Source organism: Mauremys reevesii, linkage group 10 (genome assembly GCF_016161935.1).
Source record: "Mauremys reevesii isolate NIE-2019 linkage group 10, ASM1616193v1, whole genome shotgun sequence".
NCBI classification, from domain to species: Eukaryota; Metazoa; Chordata; order Testudines; family Geoemydidae; genus Mauremys; species Mauremys reevesii.
The window spans coordinates 68,586,205-68,609,448 of record NC_052632.1 but is presented as its reverse complement, the minus strand read 5'-3'; the positions used below and the strand labels follow the sequence as shown (position 1 = coordinate 68,609,448).

Below are 23,244 nucleotides of genomic sequence, written 5' to 3'. Positions count from 1 at the left end.
GATGAGGGCCTTAGATGCAAAACATGCCTGCAGCCATTCAACCTACTATTTTTATAGTCATGTGCCTTAACTGGCATTATGGCCTCCATCCATGGTATGCACCCACTGATTCAGTCAAGTTACGGTAGGTGGCATTTTATTCTAGGATTAAAAATGGCCATTTAATATACAGCACTTATCATACTGTACAGCACTATAAATACTAAAAAAATAAATAGATAACTTTAGGTACAATCAAATGACTGGTGGTGTGGGCTCCTCAACTTCCTGAATATTCCTAGTGGCCACAGCTGCCACGGCAGATGCTGGGGAATGACCAAGACAAAGGCTTCTATTGTTGAAATTGAAAACAAGGCTTATTAATTTTGTGTTAATTCAACTTGCAATATCATTGCCTATCTGCTTTTATGAGGCAATAAACTGATTCCCTTGTGATAAACCAGAAGGCTGGATTCAGTTGGGACGCAGATTACTCTGACACAAAAGGCAATATTAGCACTTCATTATGGATGTAATAAATTGGACACCTTCACCAGCGCGTGATACAAGGCTATATTTCTAATCGGAGTGCCTGGTGACAATTTAAATCACACGACCAATATTTTATTCAATATATTTGAACCTTTTGTCCTGCATCTGTGAACAATGTGTTTTCTTTTAGACTACTGAACCAGCTGCAGCGTTTTGTCTGCAGAGCTGGGTCAATCTAACGTTTACATTTCAAAGGGACACCCCAATGTCCAGTTCTTTGCAACCCTGCTGAGCCTGATTCTCCCCAGGAGGGGGATCTGAATGCAAAAAACCAGGAGCGAGGCAGTTTCAATGGCTGAAATTGACAGACAAAAGCCTCCGGCCCCGGAGGGAGAGAAACTGACTTACAGTGAACCCGCATCCCGAGCTCGGAGCAGCTCTGAAGGGGGGGTCCCCCGAGCCCAGTGAGGGAGGCTTGGGGGAGTCTCCACTTATCCCCGGGGGAGGGGGCTGGGGGAGCCCCGCCCGAGGGGTGACGGGGGGTGTCTCTTACCAGCACAGATTTGCTCCCAGAGCGTCTTTGGTCCCTGGGCTACAGCCATGGAGGGGCGCGGTTACCAAGCAACCGCCAAGCCGCAGCCGGAGATTACCCAGAGCAGCCCGCGCCAGGCCCCGCTTTCCGCTTCCGGGTCAGGGGCAGCCGGGCTCGGCGAACACGCCGAGGGGGGGAGGGGAGGCGTTGCACGTGGGGTCAGCAGGTAAGAGGCCTCCCGGTGCTGGCGGCTGAGCGAGCGCGGGGCCGGAAGCTGGCGCTGACTCTGGGCTGGGGGAGGGGGCAGGGGATTGGATGGCAGCTGATGCCAATGAATGTCTAGTTACCATCATCCTCAAACCAGGGGCTTATCAGGGGGCGCACGAAAGCCCAGATCTGCTCTGTTTCACGTAACAACCCCCCCCCCCCCGCGGCCTTCCAAGAATGGATCCGTGTCAGCCCTGGGATGAACTAGGCCCGCAGCTGCTGCCCAGTGCGGCGCCACCAGTAGTAGCGCTGGGAGAGGCTGCAGCGTGGGTGGGTTCAAGGTGGTGTAGCCCCTGTGTTGTCTAACCCTATGCCGCAGCCTCCTTTGGTGGAGCTGCATCAGTGGGGGGTTACAGTTCCTGTGTTTTCCGGTATAAGTGCATCCTTGGAGCTGTTTAGTACTATAGGTTTGTACAAGCAGTGAGTGCAGAGATCATTCTTCCGAGCATGGACGTGCTCCCCATGGCAGTGATCCCTCCGGTTCAACCGAAGCTCTGCACTGACTGATTTCCTTACATTAGTTTACCCACTTTTCTCTCTCTGCTGTGAAACCCGCTCTGGGTGGGTCTCAGTTACAGCAGCAGATGGGAGTTCAGGAGCTGTGCAGACAGGGAGAGCTGGTGGAAAACTGACAGGGCACAGGCCTCTATGCAGATAGCTTCTGCATCTGGGATCTTGAGGGATTTTTCTGGTTTGGGGGAGGGCAACATTCCTGCTGGTTTTGTTGAGGGTCTGCATGAACCATACCCCCCTGATGGGTTAATGTGTAGGAAAACTAGCAAATGAGGGTTTCCTGTCCCCTGCTCGTGAGGATACAGCTCAAAGTCTTTTTTTTTTTTTTTAAAGAAGGACCCACTCTGATAAACGGAGAACACTGACAGAGCTGTCAATTCTGCATTTCCGCCTACATTTAGAGTATGACCTATCACTACAGCTCAGAGATGAGCTAACAAAGTCTTTAAAAAGTTGCTTTGGCTGCATATTTTGGGGCCTGTTCAGGCAGGATAGCTGCCTGCCAGGAGAAAGGGGGAAAAAACCTACTAGGAACTCATTTTATGCTGCAGTCTGAGGGAGGTATCTGGACATATTAAATTCCACCACCTGAGTTGCCTCCTTAATACTTTGACTGGTGGCAGAATTCAGATCCACAAACATGTGGGCCATGGAAGCTCAAGTATAATGTCTTTGAAAGAGGGACAGTTGGTGTGGTAATAAGATTTAACCATCTCACTTTATTCCTTTCTCAAATGTTATTGTCCAGAACTGAAGCTGAAACAGTGTAATCTTCCATGCCTTGTTCACACTGGGAACAGCAAGCACTACATTAACCACAGAGGGGGATAAATTAAATGTGATTATAGTCAACTAGCTCGGTTCTGTCAGAGTCCCATGTGATAGACAGCCAGTGGTGGGGAAGTAGCAAAGGAAGTGGTATTCCCACCCTGCTCGGATCAGAGTGGACAGATACTGTATGGAGTCCAAACTTACCGATAAAACTCACCTCAGGAAATGGGCAATCAAACATAAGCTTAATCTTTTCCTCCAAGTATGACTGTTACAAGGACTCATTTGTGCCTTCTGTCTTATGTTGTGGTTGGAGATAATTGAATCCATCTGTCAATGATTGCCTGCACCTTCATATTGGTTGTGAGCACCTGACAACAGGATGAATCTGAAGGTCCTTGTTTGCCTATGTAGGGCACAGAGTCTGCCCTCCTATTACAGAAAATTTTCTGTCATGGTAGGGTTAGCATAGCTCAGAAAAGAATCCGTATTGACAATGCTCAGGAAAATCATGCTAGTCCCAGCAGGCTTTCAGTGTGTTTGTAGCTATCATAGTTCTGATTTGAGTGTGGACGGAGCCTTCATCTAGAGCAGTGTTTCCCAAACTTGGGACACCGCTTGTTTAAGGAAAGCCCCTGGTGGGCCGGGCCAGTTTGTTTACCTGCCGCGTCTGCAGGTTCTGTTATGGTAGGGTGTCATGGATCGTGGCTCCAGGCCAATGGGAGCAACTGGAAGCAGCGGCCAGTATGCCCCTCAGCCCGCGCCGCTTCCAGCAGCTCCCATTGGCCTGGAGCAGCGAACTGTGGCCAGTGGGAGCCGTGATTGGCTGTACCTGTGGACGCGGCAGGTAGACAAACTGGCTCAGCCCACCAGGGGCTTTCCTTAAACAAGCAGTGTCCCAAGTTTGGGAAACACCGATCTAGAGAAATAGCTGATGGAGATAAACTTGTAAGAAATGTTTATAGCCTGATCTTCAGAGCTGTTCCTTGGACATTTAGATTAGGCTAAGGGAGCTGTGGATTCTGAGCATATTAGAAAATCAGACCAGTAGTCCCCCCTCCGCCCCCTCCATAGTTCAAGTAGAAATGACACTTTATAAGAGTGTGGAGCACTAAGCAGAAAGCTCTGTGTTGCAATACTAAAGCTGTGCACTAACCTGCAGTTTGTTTTCCAGAATGATAATAAAGGAAGAGGGAGGGAGTGTTTGTGAGGAAACAACACAGAAAAAGAAAAAGAAAAAAGTGAAGAGCACTGGGAGTCAAACTGTCGTCAAAATTGAAGACGACCTTCAATCTGACACGCAAGCAGAAACTAAGGTGAAGAAAAAGAAATGCGGGGCAGAAGAGGATTCAGATCAGTTAAATCTTAGTAAAAAGAAGAAGAAAGTTGGCTCCAAATTAAAGAAAAGAGCATGTGCTGACAGCCCTGTGACAATAGAAAGCAGTTCAGAGGCTGAGCCGGTAAAAGAAATAAAGGAGGAATCTAAAGTTTTCAAAAAGAAGTCAAAGAAAGGCCAAGGTCTTTCCTTGTTACCATTGGAGAATAATCAGGACAGTGATCAATACCTTCCAAAGAAATACACAATTCATTCTCAGGAAAATACAGTCATTGGTAAAAAACACAGAGAGAGCATCTCCCAGGACTGTGAGGGTGACAATGAAGTAACCAAGAAAAAGAAGAAAAAGAAAGAGAGAGACATTTCTTCCTTACCAGTGATAGAAATTCCAGACAGTGATCATGAAATTTCTAATAAAAACCATAAAAAAATAAATAAAACCACTTTACAGGAAAAAGCACTTGCTGGTAAAAAACACAGAAAGGATATTGTCCAGAACACTTCAGGAGAGAGTGATGTAATGAAGAAGAAGAATAAGAAAAAGAAAGACAAACATGACTCCTTAACACTGGCAGGTAATCAGGACAAAAATCACAGTGTTTCTGAGGAGAACCTTTCAACACGAGACTTCAGAAAAAATCAAGAAACCAATTCCCAGGAAAACACATTCATAAGAAAAAAACAAAAAGAGAAGAGTGTCCAGAACTCTGAAAGTGACAGAGAAGTAACCAAGAGGAAGAAAAAAAGCAAAGATTTTTCTTCCTTAACATGTGAGGATAATCAGGACCAAAGTCATGGAAATTCTAATAAACACCTTCCAGGAAAACAAAAAGCCAAGTCCCAGGAAAAAGCACTCGCTGGTAAAAAACAGAGAGCGTATTCTGAAGATGACAGTGAGGTGACCAGGAAGAAAAAGAAAAAGATTCAGAAGGAAGAGGAGGAAGTAACTGAGCCTGTAAACCTTACGGATGAAGATGGGGAAATATCTGAAGGTGAAAAGATGACACCAATTAAAAGTAATAGAAAGAACAAAAAAAAGAAATCCAAACCAACAGAAGACCTTGCAGTGGATAATATAGATGAGGGACTTCATGAAAATAATGATGTGCACTGTGACAATAAGGGTAAGAAAAGAAATAAACAGAGATCGCAGAACTGTGCCGAAGAGCCAAGATTGAAAAAGAAAAAGGTCATAGTAAAAACAGAAAATGAGGCAACGGTAAGCTCTAAATATTATCATCTTTCCATCCTCCCACTGAGGCGCTCAAAGCTTTTTATGTACACGCGAAGAGTCCAATCTTGCCAGCTGTTCTGCATGGGCGACTGTGCAGGGTCACATTTATATCATTGGGGCTGCAGTCAGGTGCAGGGTCAAACTGAGGAACAGCCAGCAGGATCAGAGTTGAATGATATAAGCCTAACACCAGTCCTGAGAGGCAGAGAAGTATTTTATTTTTTTAATGCCTGTTGCTATAGCCACTTAGTGCTCTATTTACAAAAATGTAAAATGCACAAATTACTTCTGTAACTACCTGGAGGAGTTGACACAAAACCAAAGGCTGTGTCTATGCGCTGAACTTTCTCAGACCCATCCCACTGTTGATAGTAGCAGCCCTAGTGCAGAGTGGGGTACCAGTGTTTTTATCACCATGCCATCTCGACCTGTGTCTCCATGACATGATGGTAAAATGCTAGTGTCTACCAGCACCTTGTCTGTGCTCGGCCTTTTTTCCCCTTAAGGTTCTCCTATTGTTGACACTGCTGAGCGGCTACCTATACTAGTGGTAGCAACTGTGGGAGAAGTTTAAGGGGGAAAAATGCCTTATGTGGACAAGACCTTTCAGGAAATCCCAAATGCGTGCAAGACCTCAAATATTGATCTGCAAACCCTGGTAGACCAAATGTTAGGATGAAACCTAAACCAAACCTCACTTGTTAATGAAACACAATAAACCCTAAATCAAAACAATCCACCAAAGGCTAAACAAAACAAACAGTCGTTTTTAAGAGATGCGTAATCTAAAGCTCTAGAAGTCTGAGACTCAAGTTAGTTGGAGCAGAACTCCAGCTGATTGACTATTATTACGGAAATCCTATTAGGAATTCTTAAATTGTGGTGCCAGTTGAATAGCCAAATGAACTTGCTGTGGGGTGGAACGTACATGGAGAAATGGTCTTGTTCATAAGATAATGAGGGCTGGGATGAATAGAAACACTTGTCTGATGTACTTCTACAAACACTCCTCAAACTGAGCATTTTCAAAGGAACGTTTTTTCTCTGAAGTTTTTCTAAATGTTCAACTCTTTTTAAAGACTGTTGGGTAAGGTTGACAGTCAAAGTTGTATCCTATAACTAAAATACAGGGCTCTCTGGTGATATCTGCACATGAACTGCTACAGCAGCACATCTACAGTGCTGCAGCTGCACTGCTGTAGCAGTTCAAATGCAGTGATGGGAAAGGTTCTCCCATTGCTGTAGTTAATCCCCTCCTGAAAGGTAGGAGGAAGGGATAGCTCAGTGGTTTGAGCATTGATTTGTCCTGCTTTGAGCAGGGGGTTGGACTAGATGATCTCCTGAGGTCCCTTCCAACCCTAATAATCTATGATTCTATAACAGTAGTGAGAGCGAGTTACTATTTATATGATCATTTTATCACTTTCTCTCCTTACCCAATATAAGCAAAGGGGCTGAGAACCCATAACTCCCATTGAAGTCCATGGGAGCTGCATATGCTTGGCCCCTCTAAAACTCAGACCCTAGATGACAATATACTGATACTCTGCACTTCCACAGAGCCTCTTATCTAAGCTCTACAAGAGCTTTACATACATTATGTCTCAACGTCCCTTAGAAGTAATTACTGCTCCAACTGCTTTACAGCAGGGAAAACTTAGGCACAGATAAGATAGGACATACCCAAAGCCACACTGTGAGGCAGCAGAGCAGGGAATATAACTCACTGCCTCCTTAGTTTGTGCTCTAACCACTAATTCTCATTCCACTACTTAAATCTGTAAAATGAGCATCCTTCCTGGCTCAGGCTTCGCTCTGCCGCTGTGGTAGTTAGCACTCAGCGTGCTCCAGCAGTTGTTTGGAGAGTATGAGAGTTACTACCTCCTATATTTTTAAACACTGTCCGCAAGTTAGATTCATGATGGACTTTGGGGTTGCTTTGGACACCGTCTCCATTTAACGCGCTTCTGAGACAAAGCACTCAGTAAATCTGGTGTATTCTGCTTTGGAGTATCGCCATATACATTTCTTTGTGTTCTGTGGAATCCTGCGGAGCCGTCCAATGTCCAACACGTTCAATCATCTGTAGATTGCAGCGTACAAATGGAGTCTTCAGCTTACACGGCAGCATGGAATTGGGCGGTTTTTTTAGTCACAAGGGTACGTGTGTGTGAGTGCATGTACATTTATCATTGTGAGGAGGACAGTTGGAGCTGTAGCCTTCCTTATTAGGTTTTTCATTTTGACCTTTAGAAGGATGAGATGGTTTTATTGCTGTGATAAATTTTCTAATTAAATTGTCATTGTCCTGATTAGACATTATTTGGATTTATGCAGCTGCTCACACGTGTGCACAGGCAAGATAAGCCTTACAGTGACAAATGCAGTAGCATGATGGTACTGGACAAGGAGGATGGAAAGCACAGCAAAGTGCCTTCCAAGCAACTGATTACTATTCTTACTGTTCATGTTCAGTCCTTTGTAAATTAATAAAGAAATTACCGCAAAGACATTCCTCTGAATGTTTCAATGGCAAGGGTAGTTCTGATCTGAAGAAATTTAGTTATTGTTACACTGCTGTAATAGATGATGGTGGTGCTGGTCCCCGGTTTAACTGCATTACAGGTCTGGACCAGTTTCTAATCTCTAATGTATGTCACACACCACTGCATCTCTTCGAAAATCCACTGCTTTGCTTGTGCATGCAAGCCCCATAGCAAGTTTTTTGAAGACTATACACAGCAGTATCTAAGTTGTGGCTGAGATTCGCATTTGTCTCTGTGACAAATTTGACTTGGTTGTAGGGTGACCAGACAACAAATGTGAAAAATCAGGACGGGGGTGGGAGGTAATAGGAGCCTATATAAGAAAGACCCAAAAATCAGGACTGTCCCTATAAAATCGGGACATCTGGTCACCCTACTTGGTTGGCAACAAGTCTTTACTAATGTTAGCTCTTATACATCATGTCCGTGAGCAATTTGAACCACCACTTTGGATATGTAGAGGACATTCCAGCTCCTTCATTGTGGTCCAGAAATAGAAGCTGAAACTCAGAGCCTCTAAAACCTATATTTCTTGCAGGGAGTTGAGCCATCCCTAGTACTTCCTCCTTTTGAGGGTCTGACTGCACTGACCTTTAAAACACTGATATATTCCATGCTGCCGGCCAAATGAAAGCCTAAAGGGGCATGTGTGTAAGAGAGCACATGTCAGCGGTTACCAGGAAGCTCCAATCCTGTTCTGCTTGAATGAGTTTTGCTCTTGGTGTCAGGGAGAGTAGAATAGGGCTCTGAGGTACCCCCAGTTTCTCTGTACACTTTCAACAGGAAATAACTATTGTAACAATAGTTACCATGAATGCTAAAATGCTGGCCTTTTTAATGCATGCAGTGTAGTTGTAGCCTTGTTGGTTCCAAGATAAGCTTGTGTCTCTCACCAACAGAAGTTATTTGTCTAGTAAAAGATATTCTCTCACTCACCTGGCCTTTTTAAGGGCAGGCACTGTATGTTATACATGCATAAACCTCACATATGCACATTCTCACTCAGTCTCACAAAAACAGTCCTCTTTTCATTTTGCAGCAAAGATACCACAGCAGAGTCTGCAGTGCCTTATGTGAATGAGACTTCATTACAATGATGGAATCCAGTCACAATTAATAGCCATGAAATAAACCATGACTATCCTGTACTGAAGAAATACGTTTGCTGCTTTTATATGGTGTTTACTTGTGACCTAATTTTATGAAGTGCTAACCACTCTCAGCTTCCATCATGTCCGGGAGAACTTCAGATTGGTACACCCTAAATAAAGGCCTGATCCTGCTAATTCTCCGTGGTCAGTAACCCACACTGGGTCAACCAGTCATTGGGCATTAGCAACAGTAGATGCACACAGTTCTTCCTTTCTTTCCTGCCACCTACCCTTCAGACTAAAATCACTGCAACTCTGTTTGGTTTGTTGCTGTCATCACTGTTTTCCCTTTTGTTTTAAAGAAATCTGAAGAGACAGTATTAGGCCACGTAGAAGTAAACTGGATACTTCATTTTTGTTCAGAGAATGAGCTCTCATTGTGGAAAGCATTTCTTTCTCCTGTTGGGGTTAGACGTATTTGTGTGTATGTGAATTCAGTGTATAAAAAGGTAGATATGGAAAAATTATCCATGGGTTGGTTGGGGAAAAACCCTCAACAGAAATAGCAATCTCTGTGAGCATAAGTCTCTTACAAATCTTCTCCTTGTCCTAGCATTCCTTCATTATTTCATGCTTGAATTATCTAACGTTCTCAATTAATCTTTCCTCTGGACACCTTCTGTCAGCTAGTCTGACCATTGTGGCTCAGTTCATTTTCCTATCCCAGCCTCTCCATTACTTACCCAACACATTGGCTGCCCATTAATCTCATCTTTGTAACTGCTTTTTCAAAGTTGTCCTTATTGTGGGGACTGCTTACCTTAGTGAGTGGGTTTCTGTGTGTTTTCAGTGTTGGTTATGTTTGTGTCACAGATTTGATGCTGGTAACCCACCCCTTTTATTTGCAGATTCAAAATACAGTAACTGATTTTTTTTACCAAACTCTTTAATCTGAAATGCCTCTGTCTCCATCTTCTGCGCAACAGATAAGTGTATGTTCCCCATCTCTTTTACAGGGGTCTCAGGTGTCCCCGATAACTCCATTGTGCAAAGCTTTGGCAGATGTATCTCCCCATTGATGGAAATCTCTCCACAAGGACATGCACAGGCCCAATTGTCACTTTCAGTTTAGAATTTGACTGTTTCCATTTACCTGATTTTGCAACACTGCACTGTGTCTGTTAGGCAATGTTCTCAAATTTGTCACTGCCACTATGTAAATTGCAGTTAAAATGAGTATATATTCATACTTATATTCAAGTTTATATCTTTGTTTTGCAGGAATGCAAGGATGATGTAACAGTGGTAACGGAAAGGAAAGGAAACTGCGATGAAATAAATATAGACAAGGTATAGACTCATTTCTATATACTGTGTAGCTTTGTGTAAAGTCAAATCCTAGTAGTAGGTGTGTCTGAATCTAGCAAGCCACGTGAATGTACAGATAAGAAATTGCAGTGATTGTTGCTCTGCGCACAGCTGCGAGAGATTATTACTTACCAGATGGAATATGCTGCATCTTCCATGGGCCAAGCACTAAAGCAGGGTAAAATCTGGGGCACGTTGCTGCAGTGGATGCCAAAGGGTTTGAAGCAGATGATCAGATTTAATGCTCACTTGTCAATATCTCATCTATGCTGGTAATTTGTGTATTTGTTACCTGCCGTGGACTTTGTGCCAAGAAAATTCAGTCCCGGTTGGAAGGACTAATATAGGGCTGTCAAGTGATTAGAAGTGCTGTTAAACAATAATAGAATACCATTTATTTAAATAGTTTTGGATGTTTTCTACATTTTCAAATACATTGATTTCAATTACAACACAGAATACAAAGTGTACAGGGCTCACTTCATATTATTTTTTATTACAAATATTTGCACTGTAAAAAACAAAAGAAATAGTATTTTTCAATTCACCTAGTACAAGTACTGTAGTGCCATCTCTTTATTGTGAAAGTTGAACTTAAAAATTTAGAATTATGTACCAAAAAAAACTGCATTCACAAAAAAAAGTAAAATTTTAGAGCCTACAAATCCACTCAGTCCTACTTCAGCCAATTGCTCAGACAAGATTGGATACAATTTGCAGGAGATAATGCTGCCCGCTTCTTGTTTCCAATGTCACCTGAAAGTGAGAACAGATGTTCGCATGGCACTGTTGTAGCTGGCGTCACAAGGTATATTTACATGCCAGATGCGCTAAAGATTCATATGTCACTTCATGCTTCAACCATCATTCCAGAGGACGTGAGTCCATGCTGATGACTGGTTCTGCTCGATAACAATCCAAAGCAGAGCAGACTGACACACATTCATTTTCATCATCTGAGTCCGATGCCACCAGCAGAAGGTTGATGTTCTTTTTTGGTGGTTTGGATTCTGTAGTTGCTTTTTTGGTGGTTCGGAGTGTTGCTCTTTTAAAACTTTTGAAAGCATGCTCCACACCTCATCCCTCTCAGATTTTGGACAGCACTTCAGAGTCTTAAACCTTGGGTCGAGAGCTGTAGCTGTTGATTTAGAAATCTGACATTGGTACCTTCTTTGCATTTTGTCAGATCTGCAGTGAAAGTGTTCTTAAAATGAACATGGGCTGGGTCATCATCTGAGACTGCTATAACATGAAATGTATGGCAGAATGCGGGTAAAACAGAACAGGAGACATACAATTCTCCCCCAAAGAGTTCAGTCACAAATGTAAAGCAAAGTAAAGTGAGCACTGTAAACTTTGTATTCTGGGTTGTAATAGAAATCTATATATTTGAAACTGTAGAAAAACATCCAAAATATTTAATACATTTCAATTGGTATTCTATTGTTTAACAGTGTGATTAATCGTGATTTTTTTTGTGTTAATCGGGTGAGTTAACTGCAATTAATTAATACATTTAATAAATAGAGTTAATATTTTGCAGTTATTTGTAAGAAATGTTAATGTTGGAAATTAATAATGGCTTTATCTTCTGAAATCGAGTGCGCAAAAGGCTATAATGCTAACTTTTAGTTAAGGTACAAGGCAGGTTTTCAACAAGTCACTTTTTCTTGTCATCTCATTCTTATGTCATGAATTCAGTTAACCAGAATTTCACCCACAAACCAGTATCTTGTGCGTTTTATTTTTCTTCCTTTTAGGTTAGACGGCAAGCTCTGCAAGAAGAGATTGATAGAGAATCTGGCAAAACGAAGGTTTTCAGAAACAAAGTGGAATCTGTACGTATGAGCCTAGAGCTTGATCTGATGGGATAATGTGTCCACAGCACCGCTCGTGAAAATGCACCACATCCTTCTCTGTATGCTAGTCATGTATGCCACTTGGCACACAACCCCCTCTCCTGCAAATTTGAGGTCATACTACAGAACAAATTAGTCCAATCCCAAGAGGCTGTGGGAGCAGACTAGCCAACTCCAATAGCAGTGGGATTGTACAGAGCTCTAATTCCCATCACTAGTCCTGAATAGTAGCATTTTCCCTGCTCCCTCTGGAAAATAAGCCAAGATGAATTTGCTGCAAAATCATTTTCTATTTATTGTGGAATATAAATAACACTAACCCCTGCATATAGTTGTCACTGGGAGTAGAGTTAGCACATACCGTATTTTCTATATTTCTATACTAAAAAAAAAACAAAAAAAAAAAATCAAATCGGGTATAAATAGCTGGCAGCCCAGAACCACTCTGATTCCGGCCTGATTCTGGATTTAAAAATTTAAGGCTCTCTGGGCTCCGGGCAGCGGGGCAGCCCAGCCCTCCCTCTCCGGCCGCGGCTGGGATTTAAATTCTTGTCTGCCCCTCGGAAGGGGGTAGTCTATAGTGAGTATAGTAGGCCAAAAAACCTTTTTTTATATAAAAAAGGGGGTCGTCTTATACGCCCAGTTGCCTTATACGCCGGAAAATACCGTAGTTTGCTGGTAGAAATGGAGAGCTGGGAGCTAGTCCCAAGTTACTGAGCAGCATCAAACCCAACCAGCTTGTTTTATAGTCTCCATGATGACTTGGTAGACACTCTGATCACTCACAAGTAGGTGGCTTGCTGTGCATGTCAAGGGGCAGAAGCACTTTTTCTGGGAAGGAAGTTCACTTGGGGCGAGGGAATGGAGAAACTGACAAATCCATTTGAAAAGCTTGCTGTCTCCTCTAAACAAATAATGTAACCTGGTACTTCAGTTCAAGTATGAGAGTGGGAGCAGGAAGGCCAAAAGGGGACTAAAAATATAGTGCAGAGGCCCCCTTCCCCTGTCAGTCAAGCTTTCACCTTCCCCAGCTCACACCTATGTCTCAGTAGAGCTTGTCTTGGTGCTTTGTCTTTGCCTCTTCTGCTCCCTGGCAGATTTAGGAGTGGAACATCTGTCAGCTGCTGTAATTGCTGGCCTTTAGCCGGGGTGGTGGGATTCAGAAAGGGGAGGGGGCCTTCTTAGTATCCCAAATTATCTCCGCTGTCTGTGAACTGCACAAGAAGACTGCCACAGTTCTAGTAAAGTATGAACGTACATGAATCAAATGGCCAAAATCTATAAAACGTGTCACTTTTTGCATAGGGGAGGGGATTGAGAAGAGAACTCTGCTTTTATTTCAAGGTATGCCTTGAAACGATCTAGCTAAATGGCTCTGAAGTCATTCAGAAAATGACATGTTGGCAGGGAATCCCAGTCCTTTGATGCTGAACTATCAGTGGTTATGAGCACATGGCAGAATAGGAGCTATGGAGACTAATTAGTGAGCTTCACAAAGAGCAAGCTGGAAATGCTGCAGTAAAAGCAATGTGTAGTAATTGCCAGCAGTTAACTTAAAAAAATATAGGGTTTGAAAAGGTGTAATTATTTCTGCATCTGTGCTGATATGTATCCTCCACCTCCCAGAAAGAATGTTTGTGTGTCAGACACTGATTTACAGCAGCTGTAGAACAGAATTATGAAAATTCTACAAAAGCTGAAATGTCAATGAGGTGGTTTGTATCCTGTTCAAAGTGAAACTCCTCAGGAAGGTGGAAAGTCTGCTTTTAAAAGCAGACAGCCTAGTCTAGGTCGAATTAAAAGACTCTACGCCCACTGGCTATGTATCATGTACAAAACCCTTCCCAGATTGCTGCCACTATTGCAATGTGTATCATCTTGGCCGTCTGGTGAAGATGGGGGTTTCAGAGGAGTGGGCTACATACAACTTAACTATATAAAATGGAGGTGACGTGGAGCTGATGTGGAGCTCCATTGTTTGACACCCGTGAATGCTCCTACCACTGGAGCAGAACTCCTTCCTCCTGCTTTAGTTAGCAGCTGAAGCATGGAGACAAACTACAGCAGTTGCCAGTGGTCCTAGGGGTTGTGTGTGTGTTTTTAATGTTGTGTCTGTAGAGGATAGTTAACTAGTGGGGGGAGAAATTAGTGCTTAGAACCTATGGGCCAGATTTGGTTGTGTCTTCATAGTTAACTTTTTATTAGAAAAAGTTGCTGAGCTTTTTAATACCTACCTCTGCATAAGGAAAATAAAAATAGAGGACAAGTCTGAAACCTTTTCTAGAAAACCCAAGCAGCCAGCTCATTAAAATAACTAAAGTGTGGCTAGAGAAGGTTTATGTCTTTGGGAATTTATCAGAAAAGAGTCCAGATGGCAGAGAAGTTGAATGCCTAAAGATAAAGGGGAAGAGACACTGGAGACCAAACAAGAATGAACATGGTGTCGTGACTGCATATTTAGCTATATGGATGTCCTGCTGGATGCAGTCTATTGTCACTGTGATCTTAAAATGGATCATGATGCACCTTTTGTTCCATTTGCAACCCATCTGACACAGCAACCCTCTCTGTATTGGTTACCACAGCTTTGAAAATAGTCATTGAACATTTTTTGGCTTATCTCTGAAGGTTCACTGGAGCATCAGTCCATAATCTGACAGACTACACACTGTCCTATTACGTAATTGGGAAGTAAATGCTGTAATTGTACATACATGGCTTATTCTCTGGCCTGGTCTACGCTGGGGGGAGAAGGGGGGAAATCGATCTAAGTTATGCAGTTTCAGCTACGTGAATAACGTAGCTGAAGTCGACATACTTAGGTCGACTTACCGTGCTGTTTTCACTGCAGTGAGTCGACTGCTGCTGTTCCCCTGTCAACTCCACCTGTGCCTTTTGTGGCAGTGGAGTACCGGAGTCAACGGGAGAGCGCTCGAGGATCGATTTATCACGTCTAGACTAGACACAATAAATCGATCCCTACTGGATCGATTGCTGCCCGCCGATCTGGCAGGTAGTATAGACATACCCTTAGTTTATATTTACTGCATTGAGGCAAAGCAAGGGTGCAATATTTTGAAATGAATATGTGGTAAACTGTGCTCTATTAGTTCTAGACAGGAGTTGAAGCACTTATTTTAATACTAGACAAAGCCTAAGTAATTTAGGCTGTGGCTTTTATTCCGTCCTTCAGAAGTTCTGAAAATAGTGGGCAGTGATTGTAATTGTGCAAAACACAGTAGTGATCATTTTAGTCATCTGAGCCAGACAAACAGTAGGAAGTACTCGGGAGTCAGTTCTGGGCACCTATTAATGCCTAGCTGTTCTAATATGTAGTTGCATCTTCAGTTTCCTTCTCCTTTAGATCATCATGGGCTAGATCATGTACAGTGCTGTGTGGGGTTGAGGCTGTTCAGCACCTTACAGCTTCGGGGCCTACATTTGTACTCAGCATTGCTGAATGCTAGAGCAGCAGCAAAGCCCCTCCGTACTATTTCATTAACAGAAGCAGTTATGATTGGCTGTGCCAGCACGATGAAACCACTCAAGCCTGCCTCTAGATTAGATGGAGAAGGGTTCAAAACTCCCTGTCGCACATACTGAACAGTTTTTGAAAGAAATATAGTGGGTGGATCTGTTCACGGGTGTCTTTCCTTGCAATTCCTATCTCCTCTTTAGGCAGTGTACATGCCTTGTTCAAAGATGCTTAAAATGTCGCCCCCTTGGTTGCTTCAAGACTTGTAGATTTTAGTGGCTGCAAACGCCAGTGGGATTGGGTTCATGGTGTTGTTTCTGATAGTTGGATCCTGAGGGTTACCCCATTCAAACCTCCACCTCACTCTGCTCCAGAGTTCCCCCCTCAGGTGGCAAGGAGACTTCTGAGCATCATATGATTACACAATTAATGCAGCCAGTTCCTTACCCTGTGCTTCCCTGAAGTAGAGCATGGAGCAGGCAGAGAGATGGGATGCAGAAGTAGGAAGAGAACAATTTCTCCATCCCTGGCCTTAGCTCACTCCCAAGGTATGCTAGGACCCCACTACGGTTTTTGTGTCTGTCACAAGCTTTATGGCCTACTGCTGGTTGCAACCCTTAAGGCTGGTGTCATTTAATGTTGTGATTCTATGAGTTTATGGATAATAGATATAGTTCAGGTAAAACTTCCTAAACATCTTGTTTTATTCAGCAGGATATAAAGTTTGGCCAGTGGAGCACAGCTTCTTTTGAAAACTCAGACCAAAAAACAAAATTCCTTAAACTGATGGGTGGTTTTAAAAAGGGTTCTGCCTCAAGCCAGGATCCACCAGGAACCACAGAAAAACCAAACATGGCTCTGAACAGGAAAGGTGAGGAAACCTTAAAGCAGACCCTGCAAATGGAGTTTGAGAAAGCAGTAAACTTGAAGCAACATAGAGGAATTGGCCTTGGATTCCAGCCTATTGCCAACAAAAAAGTGTACATAGATAAATATGTTTCTAAATCTATTAAATTTGAGGACTAAACTTTATTGCAGCAACATGAGGGGGAATGAAAAACCATTCAGACTTGCTTTCTACATTTTTTTCTTGGGATGAAACCAAGTTCAACACCCAGTTTGTCACTTAAGAGCACCAAGTGATGATGTGTCTAGAAATCTCAGTGCACATGGAACTAAGTTCTAACCACAGCTGAATGACAAATCCCAATGTATCTTGGAGGTCTGCCAGTATGTTCTTTAGTATTGGGGAGAAAATCTCCTTCAGCAAAGGTTTGAGACTTGCAGCTGTAGCCTGTGGCTGTTTAAATCTTGTAAATATTTATTTAGACTCTTAGAATGCAGAACGTATAAAACCCTTTTTAATACATTTTAGTGACTCAAGGGCAACATAATGGTTCCTTTGCGGTTTTACAGTCCATCATATAAAATCCTCACATACATTTTTCTGCTGGTGTGGTGCCAAATTATGGCCTTTTGCACTGAAAGAAACATTATAGGTAAGTCTAGAATTTGATCAACAGGCTACTTTTTGTTTGCAAATCTCATGGTTTTTTTAGTGGTCTCAATAGCTTTTTCCTTTTCAAAAATGCCACAAGCCAAATCATTTTTACTTCCCAAGCTCTCACAAGCAACATTTTATTTCAACATCAAAAACCCAGTTAGTGACTATCTATAAGGTAGCTGTGCCGATGAATCTTGGTTATAATTTCTGTGCATCAGTTAAGCATGGCAAGACATGGATAGTAACTTTCAATGAGTCACTGAGCTACGCTTAATTTCTACTTCTTCCTTGCTAACTAACACTGTTCACTATTTGTGTTAATCTGTGTTGGTAGCTTTGCTTTAAGGGGCAAATCCTGGTCCTAGTAAACTGGCAGAATTCCCAGTGGCTAGTGTGGCCAAGACTGTTTCTCAGAACTGCACAACCCACATGAAGGTCAGTCATAGACCTGCATGAATGAAATTCCTGTTTCTTAAGCGTTAGATTAACTCCTACATGTAATGTTGCACAGTCACATTTTCACTGGCTGTGTACAAGAGAGCATGAACTATAGAAATGCAATTGTATATTTATTCAATCTATGCATACTTGGAACTCCAGAGAGCCTGAATCAGTAAGGATGGGCATTGTCGCCTTGAAATTCTGAAAAGCTGTGTGTATGAACTGGTTTAATACTCTCACTTAGTGTCCTGCCACTGGTTATTGGGATATGGGCGCAGGGAGATGGTCTTCACAAGTGTTAGGATAGCTGTAAAGTGACTATAAAAATGGCAGCGTGGCCACTTCCTGGGTCCAGCATTTCCACAGCATATGGCTCAGTTTACAAGATAAAAGGCAAATTATTTTCCCCACTTACTTACTGTTTTGCAGATGCTCACTTGTTTCTCATTGCTCTCCGACAGGCAGGATGACGTCCACCCAGGTTTTCCCATTTGCTAGGCCTCCCTCCTCTGCTTCGCCAGCCATTGCTCTGAAACAAGTGTTAGCCTGTTCTTCTGTACCCCCTTGAGAGGGCAAGTCTCTTGGCAAAGTCTGGTCTGTGTGTACAGAAAACCCAGGAGTCATCCAATGGCTTTTTAGGTAACTCCTATAAAGGGAGATTAAAGCCACCTGATGAGTAGGAAGCCCCCACTAATCCAGTCCAGTACCTCAGACAAGGAAAAGGGGGCGTGGTGACCTCTCTTCCCTCACTGAAATGTTGAATCCTTTCCTCTGCAGGGGCTGAGGCTGCCTCAGGTCAAACTCCTCCCCTTGCTGAGTGGGTTACAGCCCTGGACTGCCTCAGGCAGAGCCTCCACCCCTCACATTGGAATCTCCCCACTCCAGCCAAGTGGCTGGCTTGCCCGTCCCAACCCTGCGATTGGCTTTAGCTCCCGCCTCGCTCTTTTCAGGCAGCAGAGGTTTCTCACTAAACAGAAACATCAAGGTCTGTAGAATGCTACTGCTAGACCCACATTCCAACTTTAACCTTCTCTGGCCAAGACCTGAAGAGTGCCAGCTGTGCTGCTGGAGACACCTTCCTTTGTTTTGCTCTGAGCAAGACAAGAGTCAAACTGGAGAAGCAGAGGAAGGAGTGGGAAAAATCTTGGCTGGTGATTTGGTCAGCGTAGGAGTGGAGGAGGGAAATCAACATCTGCACTGTGAGCCACAGCAAGGTTAGCCTGGGATCTGAAAGTCAAGTTGGCTTGATGCAGGTAGCACACCTCTACAACAAAGATGCTGCAGGCTCTATTACTCTTAAACCTGTGTCATCAACTGAGGCCTTGCTCTCAGCCGTGTAACCAAGAGTATCAACTGAGGAGTTTCACAGGTTGCTTTGCCATTGGAACATAATGATGAGTCCAGTTCACTCTCCTCTACTTGGGCTGGTTCTGCAGAGCAGCAGGAGCATGCTGAGCATGGAGACCATTTTTAGTCACTCTCAATAGAGTCACACTATGCACCTTCCTTTCTCGTTTACTGAGGCTTGTTTCAGCGAGGGGTGTGTGTCGAATTACTCCCCTCAGTGCTTTTCAGACTTGTATATTAAATAAGAGGGCAGGATCTGAACATTGATAGCCTTGTTCTGTGAGGAGCCCTACTTTGGCCCCTGCGCTAGCTATATGTAACATGCACATTCCTGTGTCTTTCCTTTGCATTTAGCAGCTGTAATGTTTTAAGATATTTGTATATATTTATAATGAAAACATGTTATTCTTTGTACCTAAACTTCATTTTACTGTAGCTTTGAAATTAAGCAATGGTTTTTAATGAGACTGGGTGTGTTCATTTATTTCCCAATTTAGATCTTTGTACTTAGCAAAGGCACCTTGTCTGTCACTGTACAGCTGCATGGGTGTGGAAGAACACAAGTAAAAAAACAGAACAATATGATGAAAATCTTATATGGCCAGTATAGTTCAATGTACAACTGGATGTACTAATGCCATTATTTTACCATGCTTGTGTATTTGACCTAATTCCTTACAGGCAAATTACAACCTGGTGACAGGGTTAGGATAACTATATGACAAGCTGAGACACCATCCTCACTTCATAAATGTTATGTAGTGTTCCTACAGCTTTTTCTTTCCCCCTCTATATAGTCTGCACAGGGTCCTATTTCAATTCACTTAGCCACAACCTGATCACTAGTTATATTTCTTGGGTTTTCGCTCATTAACATCTAAGAGAAAATCAGGGCAAGAGCAAGGAAAGAATAATAATTTTTGGTGCACTGCATTGCTAGCATCGGGGTATATAATGGCAGGGTTTGTGGACTTGGCTTAAATCAACTGCCAAACTAAGTAACCTTGAAAATGTGTAAATGCTATGGACAATTTAAAAGCTATTGGTTAAGAAAAATTGAGGCTCAGAGGCCTCAGACTTCTGTTTGATCATAAAATAGGTTGCAGAGCTGTTCAGTATCTCTTATCTTCTGTGACATTTGTATATTACCTTCTGTGAAAGAATCCTGGTATTCTGCATGTTTGTATATCACAGAAAGCCACAGTAGCTGTACAACTAGCAGGATTAGAGTCCTTGCATGCATTTTCTACACTGCAGATTTGGAGATCATCATTACCCTATACATGGGCACACCAAACCAATCAACACTACCACTAAACTAGAGCAGACGTCTAGCTCGAGATCTCCCAGGCTTCCAAAGGATTTGAACCATGGGTGGAACACACCAAGACAAAGTGGCTGTAACATGAGTAAACACACTCGTGTGGGGGGTGGGGGGGAGGGGAAAAGCTGAGAATAGTTTAGCACTTGCACACCATCAGGTTAATTTTTAAAAAAACCTTTAATCTACTAAAATTAGCACCACTCCTCTCTTACTGACCACCTGTAATTCTGGTTCTCACCAGACTTTGCATTGACGAATTAACAGCATATGAGCAAAGAATGGAAACAGTCAAATAGATGCCCCATTCCATATTGCATAGCTATGATGCACTTGTTCTGATGGTTATATACCCTACATGATTACTTTTGAAAAACCTTATTTCCAATCTAAATTTAAAAAATAGTAGTATTAACAAGTATATAATTCAACCCCTCTGAAAACGTATTCCTAACCCTCTACTGCAAGCTGCGCATACCCACATAAGTTACAAACTGCAAATGATGTAGTGAGTGTCCATTGACAAGTGGACCCTTTGATATAATCACCACGGACTCAAAATACACTGCAGAAAAATCAGTTGTTGCCTGGCAACCAGAGCAGTTATTCACCTCAACTGGCCTATCACTACAGTCAGCTTTTTTTTTTTTTTTTTTTTTTTAAATAGCAGTTAAGCTGCATCCACTTTAAACCCCAGCATGTGTGACGATGCACAAGTAATGGACACCTGCATTTCTTAACACACCACCTGCAAAAACAATAAAAAGCTGCAATCATCGACTGATTAACACTTCTGCTCTCCAGCTAAACTAGTTTTTGGGGACATTGCTCCTTGTTTTAATCAGTGAGGCAGTCATCAGTCTCGGCATGATGGAGAATGTTTTGACATCACCATTCCACACGCATTAAGGGGTGCACCTTCCACCACAGTGCACAGCTATTTTATTACAGAATTTCATTCACACAAATGGAATTTTCACCCTCAACAAAAGACAACTTTTTGCTCAAAATTTGGCTAGCGTATTTTAGTCATCCGTGGTTATTGTGGAGATTAACTCAGTAAATTGCCTAAACTCAATCAAAACTAGGGCCCCTTATGGCAGTAGCAGCAACCTCACATCCTGGCTCCTTGCCACTGGCTAGAAGTGGCAGAGTGGAATTTGCTAAGCAGTATAATAGCAAATGTAACTAATAATCACAGGATGTTCAGTCAGGTGATGACTGTGGATACATGTAATAAGGAATAAACAGATGAACTAAACTGCCCATTAACAGTTTTTATTTGATCATACTGTGCATTTGGACTGAAAACCCAGAGGACTTGAAATACATTTGCATTTTCCTCTGAAGACGTTCCCACTGATTGCCAGATTAAATGTAGAGGTTCCCTCCATTTTACAAAACATTTTTAGACTAAAATGAAAAGCATAAACATGTTGGTGAAAGTGTATTACAAAAATGATTTTTCAAATCCAGAAAACAGTAACATCTCAGCCATATTCCTGTTAGATTGGAACTGGCCACATGAATATTGGAAACAACCCTGTCTACAAAAAAGTCAGGCATAATTCTCATCTAGAACTACTGCTGATCATGAAGTAGGATGTTACATCAACATATTGCTCCCACACAGGAGAGAATAATATGTCCTAAATGGAATGAAGATGGGGGAAGGGGGAACTCCTGAATATGCTTATGTGGATAATTTTCTTCCTATGTGGTTTGAGTCATGTCAAATTCAGGTCTGGAATGTTATTTGCCATCAGAAATTTTAAGATACACTTTACTGAATCTAAATATTTCAATCAGTTTCTGTTTAATGACATCAGTGGAACCAAACTTAGCTCAAATTATTCCACTTGGTTAGAACAGCTTTACCTTGTCCAAATCAATCTGTCATGCTCTTAAGTGAAACTTAAAAATGAAAATACATTGAACTCTAATAAAAGCTCAGGATAAAGCTTCTATTTTATGGACTTGGCAACATGCCCTTCGTTACAGATGACTCTGGAAAGGGTAACATTCATCAGGTCCTGGATTGCAGAGGGAGTCTTAGTGCCAGCTCTGTAAAATGACTCATTTCGGGTTGTTTGCTTTGCCTCTTGATGTATTCCAATGTTTTCACCTACAGAGGAAGGAGATATACAAATCTTGGTACTTTTTCTTGAATCGGATTTCTTGACAGCTGTATGAAAGTTTTAGTAAAGAACTCTGATTTTCACTTGGTTTCAATACTGCAGTCCAATCCAGGCATAAACACCACACACACCTGACTCCAGAGCTGGCAGCCACAGATGTTGCTCAACAAGTGTGATTTTTCAGGTCTGAACCATGCTGCTCCACTAACCAGAAAGGCAGTTTCATTTGGAGTAAAATTGTTCCTAGCACCAGCATTTTCAGTGCTCTTCAAATTCAACAAATGCATGACATACTTATAAAAAGTGTTGGGAAAGTTGCCAAGGCAGCCTAAATATCAAAGGCTGGGCTATTCAGCATCCTGTGAGCCGATGCTGCCTACTGTTCCAGGCTGGGTGCTAGTTTTGTAAAGTGGACCACTGGTCATAGCAGAAGAGACTAAAATCACACTCCTTTTTACTGATAACCCCTGTCAGCCATAGGCCCAGGACACAATGAAAAGCTACCTCTGATTTCTGTTTTGAGCAGACATTGATTCAAAGTTGGCATTTATGTTATGTGCTCTCATATAACATTGACAGTAAGTTGTTAGGATTCAGATACACAGGACGTTATTTGTTCAGTTCAAAACAATTTAAAAAGATTTAAATGAACATGTTTTTGTTTTAAGGAAATAAATCTAATAAATTGACTGTGACGCATGGCTAGAAAGGGTTAAACATGTTATTCTTACCATGGTCTTGGTGTCAGCAAAACCGTGCTTCTGTGCCAGGTTCCAGAGATTGACTGAAAGCTGGTTTAGTCTGTTGTTCCGTAGATCTCCATGAGCTAAAATACTATTAAAGAAGTAGAGAGCCAGCTGGCTTTGGCGCTTCAGAGTCTTCCATTAAAAAACAAACAAACAAACAAACAATTATTCTACAGCCATCCTGGAGTTCTGATATATCAGCAAAATATAGATATCCTGTAAATTATACACACAGTCCAGAGAATTTTACCAACAGCTAGATAGATGCTCTGTAGCAAACAGGT

General features: G+C 42.4%; 3 protein-coding genes across 20 annotated transcripts in view; 1 reads left to right on the top strand and 2 right to left on the bottom strand.

Moving 5' to 3' along the window:
• IQCK (IQ motif containing K) overlaps window positions 1-1,189 on the bottom strand; it is a 258,834-nt gene extending 257,645 nt beyond the window's left edge. For 2 of the 10 annotated variants that reach the window (XR_005585556.1, XM_039491965.1), the window contains exon 1: window positions 1,025-1,189. Coding sequence is in view for 8 of the 10 variants with exons in the window: in XM_039491965.1 (XP_039347899.1) it covers window positions 1,025-1,073 (49 nt within the window). In the remaining 2 variants the exon portion in view is untranslated. The remainder of the gene's footprint in view (window positions 1-1,024) is intronic. The other 8 variants (XM_039491967.1, XM_039491969.1, XM_039491971.1 and 5 more) reach the window with 6 other exon arrangements.
• Window positions 1,057-20,180, top strand: KNOP1 (lysine rich nucleolar protein 1). 5 transcript variants are annotated; one of them, XM_039491959.1, is made up of 5 exons: window positions 1,057-1,229; window positions 3,729-5,109; window positions 10,043-10,111; window positions 11,890-11,967; window positions 16,178-20,180. In XM_039491959.1, exons 1-5 carry the CDS (start codon window positions 1,072-1,074, stop codon window positions 16,487-16,489), a joined length of 1,998 nt encoding a protein of 665 aa, XP_039347893.1. In that variant the 5' UTR covers window positions 1,057-1,071; the 3' UTR covers window positions 16,490-20,180. The 5 variants fall into 5 exon arrangements, with proteins under 5 accessions (XP_039347893.1, XP_039347891.1, XP_039347896.1 ...); XM_039491957.1 differs by having other exon boundaries at window positions 16,175-20,180; XM_039491962.1 differs by lacking the exon at window positions 1,057-1,229 and adding an exon at window positions 1,304-1,510 and having other exon boundaries at window positions 16,175-20,180.
• A 1,158-nt stretch (window positions 20,181-21,338) lies between these two features.
• Window positions 21,339-23,244, bottom strand: part of VPS35L (VPS35 endosomal protein sorting factor like) — a 113,727-nt gene continuing 111,821 nt past the window's right edge. For 4 of the 5 annotated variants that reach the window (XM_039491952.1, XM_039491951.1, XM_039491953.1 and 1 more), the window contains 2 exons: window positions 22,946-23,092; window positions 21,339-22,201 (listed from right to left, as the gene is read on the bottom strand). In XM_039491952.1, coding sequence (XP_039347886.1) covers window positions 22,103-22,201; window positions 22,946-23,092 — 246 coding nt within the window. In that variant the 3' untranslated portion in view covers window positions 21,339-22,102. Of the gene's footprint in view, window positions 22,202-22,945; window positions 23,093-23,244 lie in introns of those variants that run through there. The other variant, XR_005585554.1, reaches the window with a different exon arrangement.

Bases quoted from the DNA above. Each gene is read 5' to 3' on its own strand.
- KNOP1 (XM_039491957.1), top strand. From the start codon at position 1,072: ATGGAGGGGCGCGGTTACCAAGCAACCGCCAAGCCGCAGCCGGAGATT. The intron at 1,230-3,728 runs GTAAGAGGCCTC...TTTGTTTTCCAG, and splicing joins GTTGCACGTGGGGTCAGCAG to AATGATAATAAAGGAAGAGG. The intron at 5,110-10,042 runs GTAAGCTCTAAA...TTTGTTTTGCAG, and splicing joins AAACAGAAAATGAGGCAACG to GAATGCAAGGATGATGTAAC.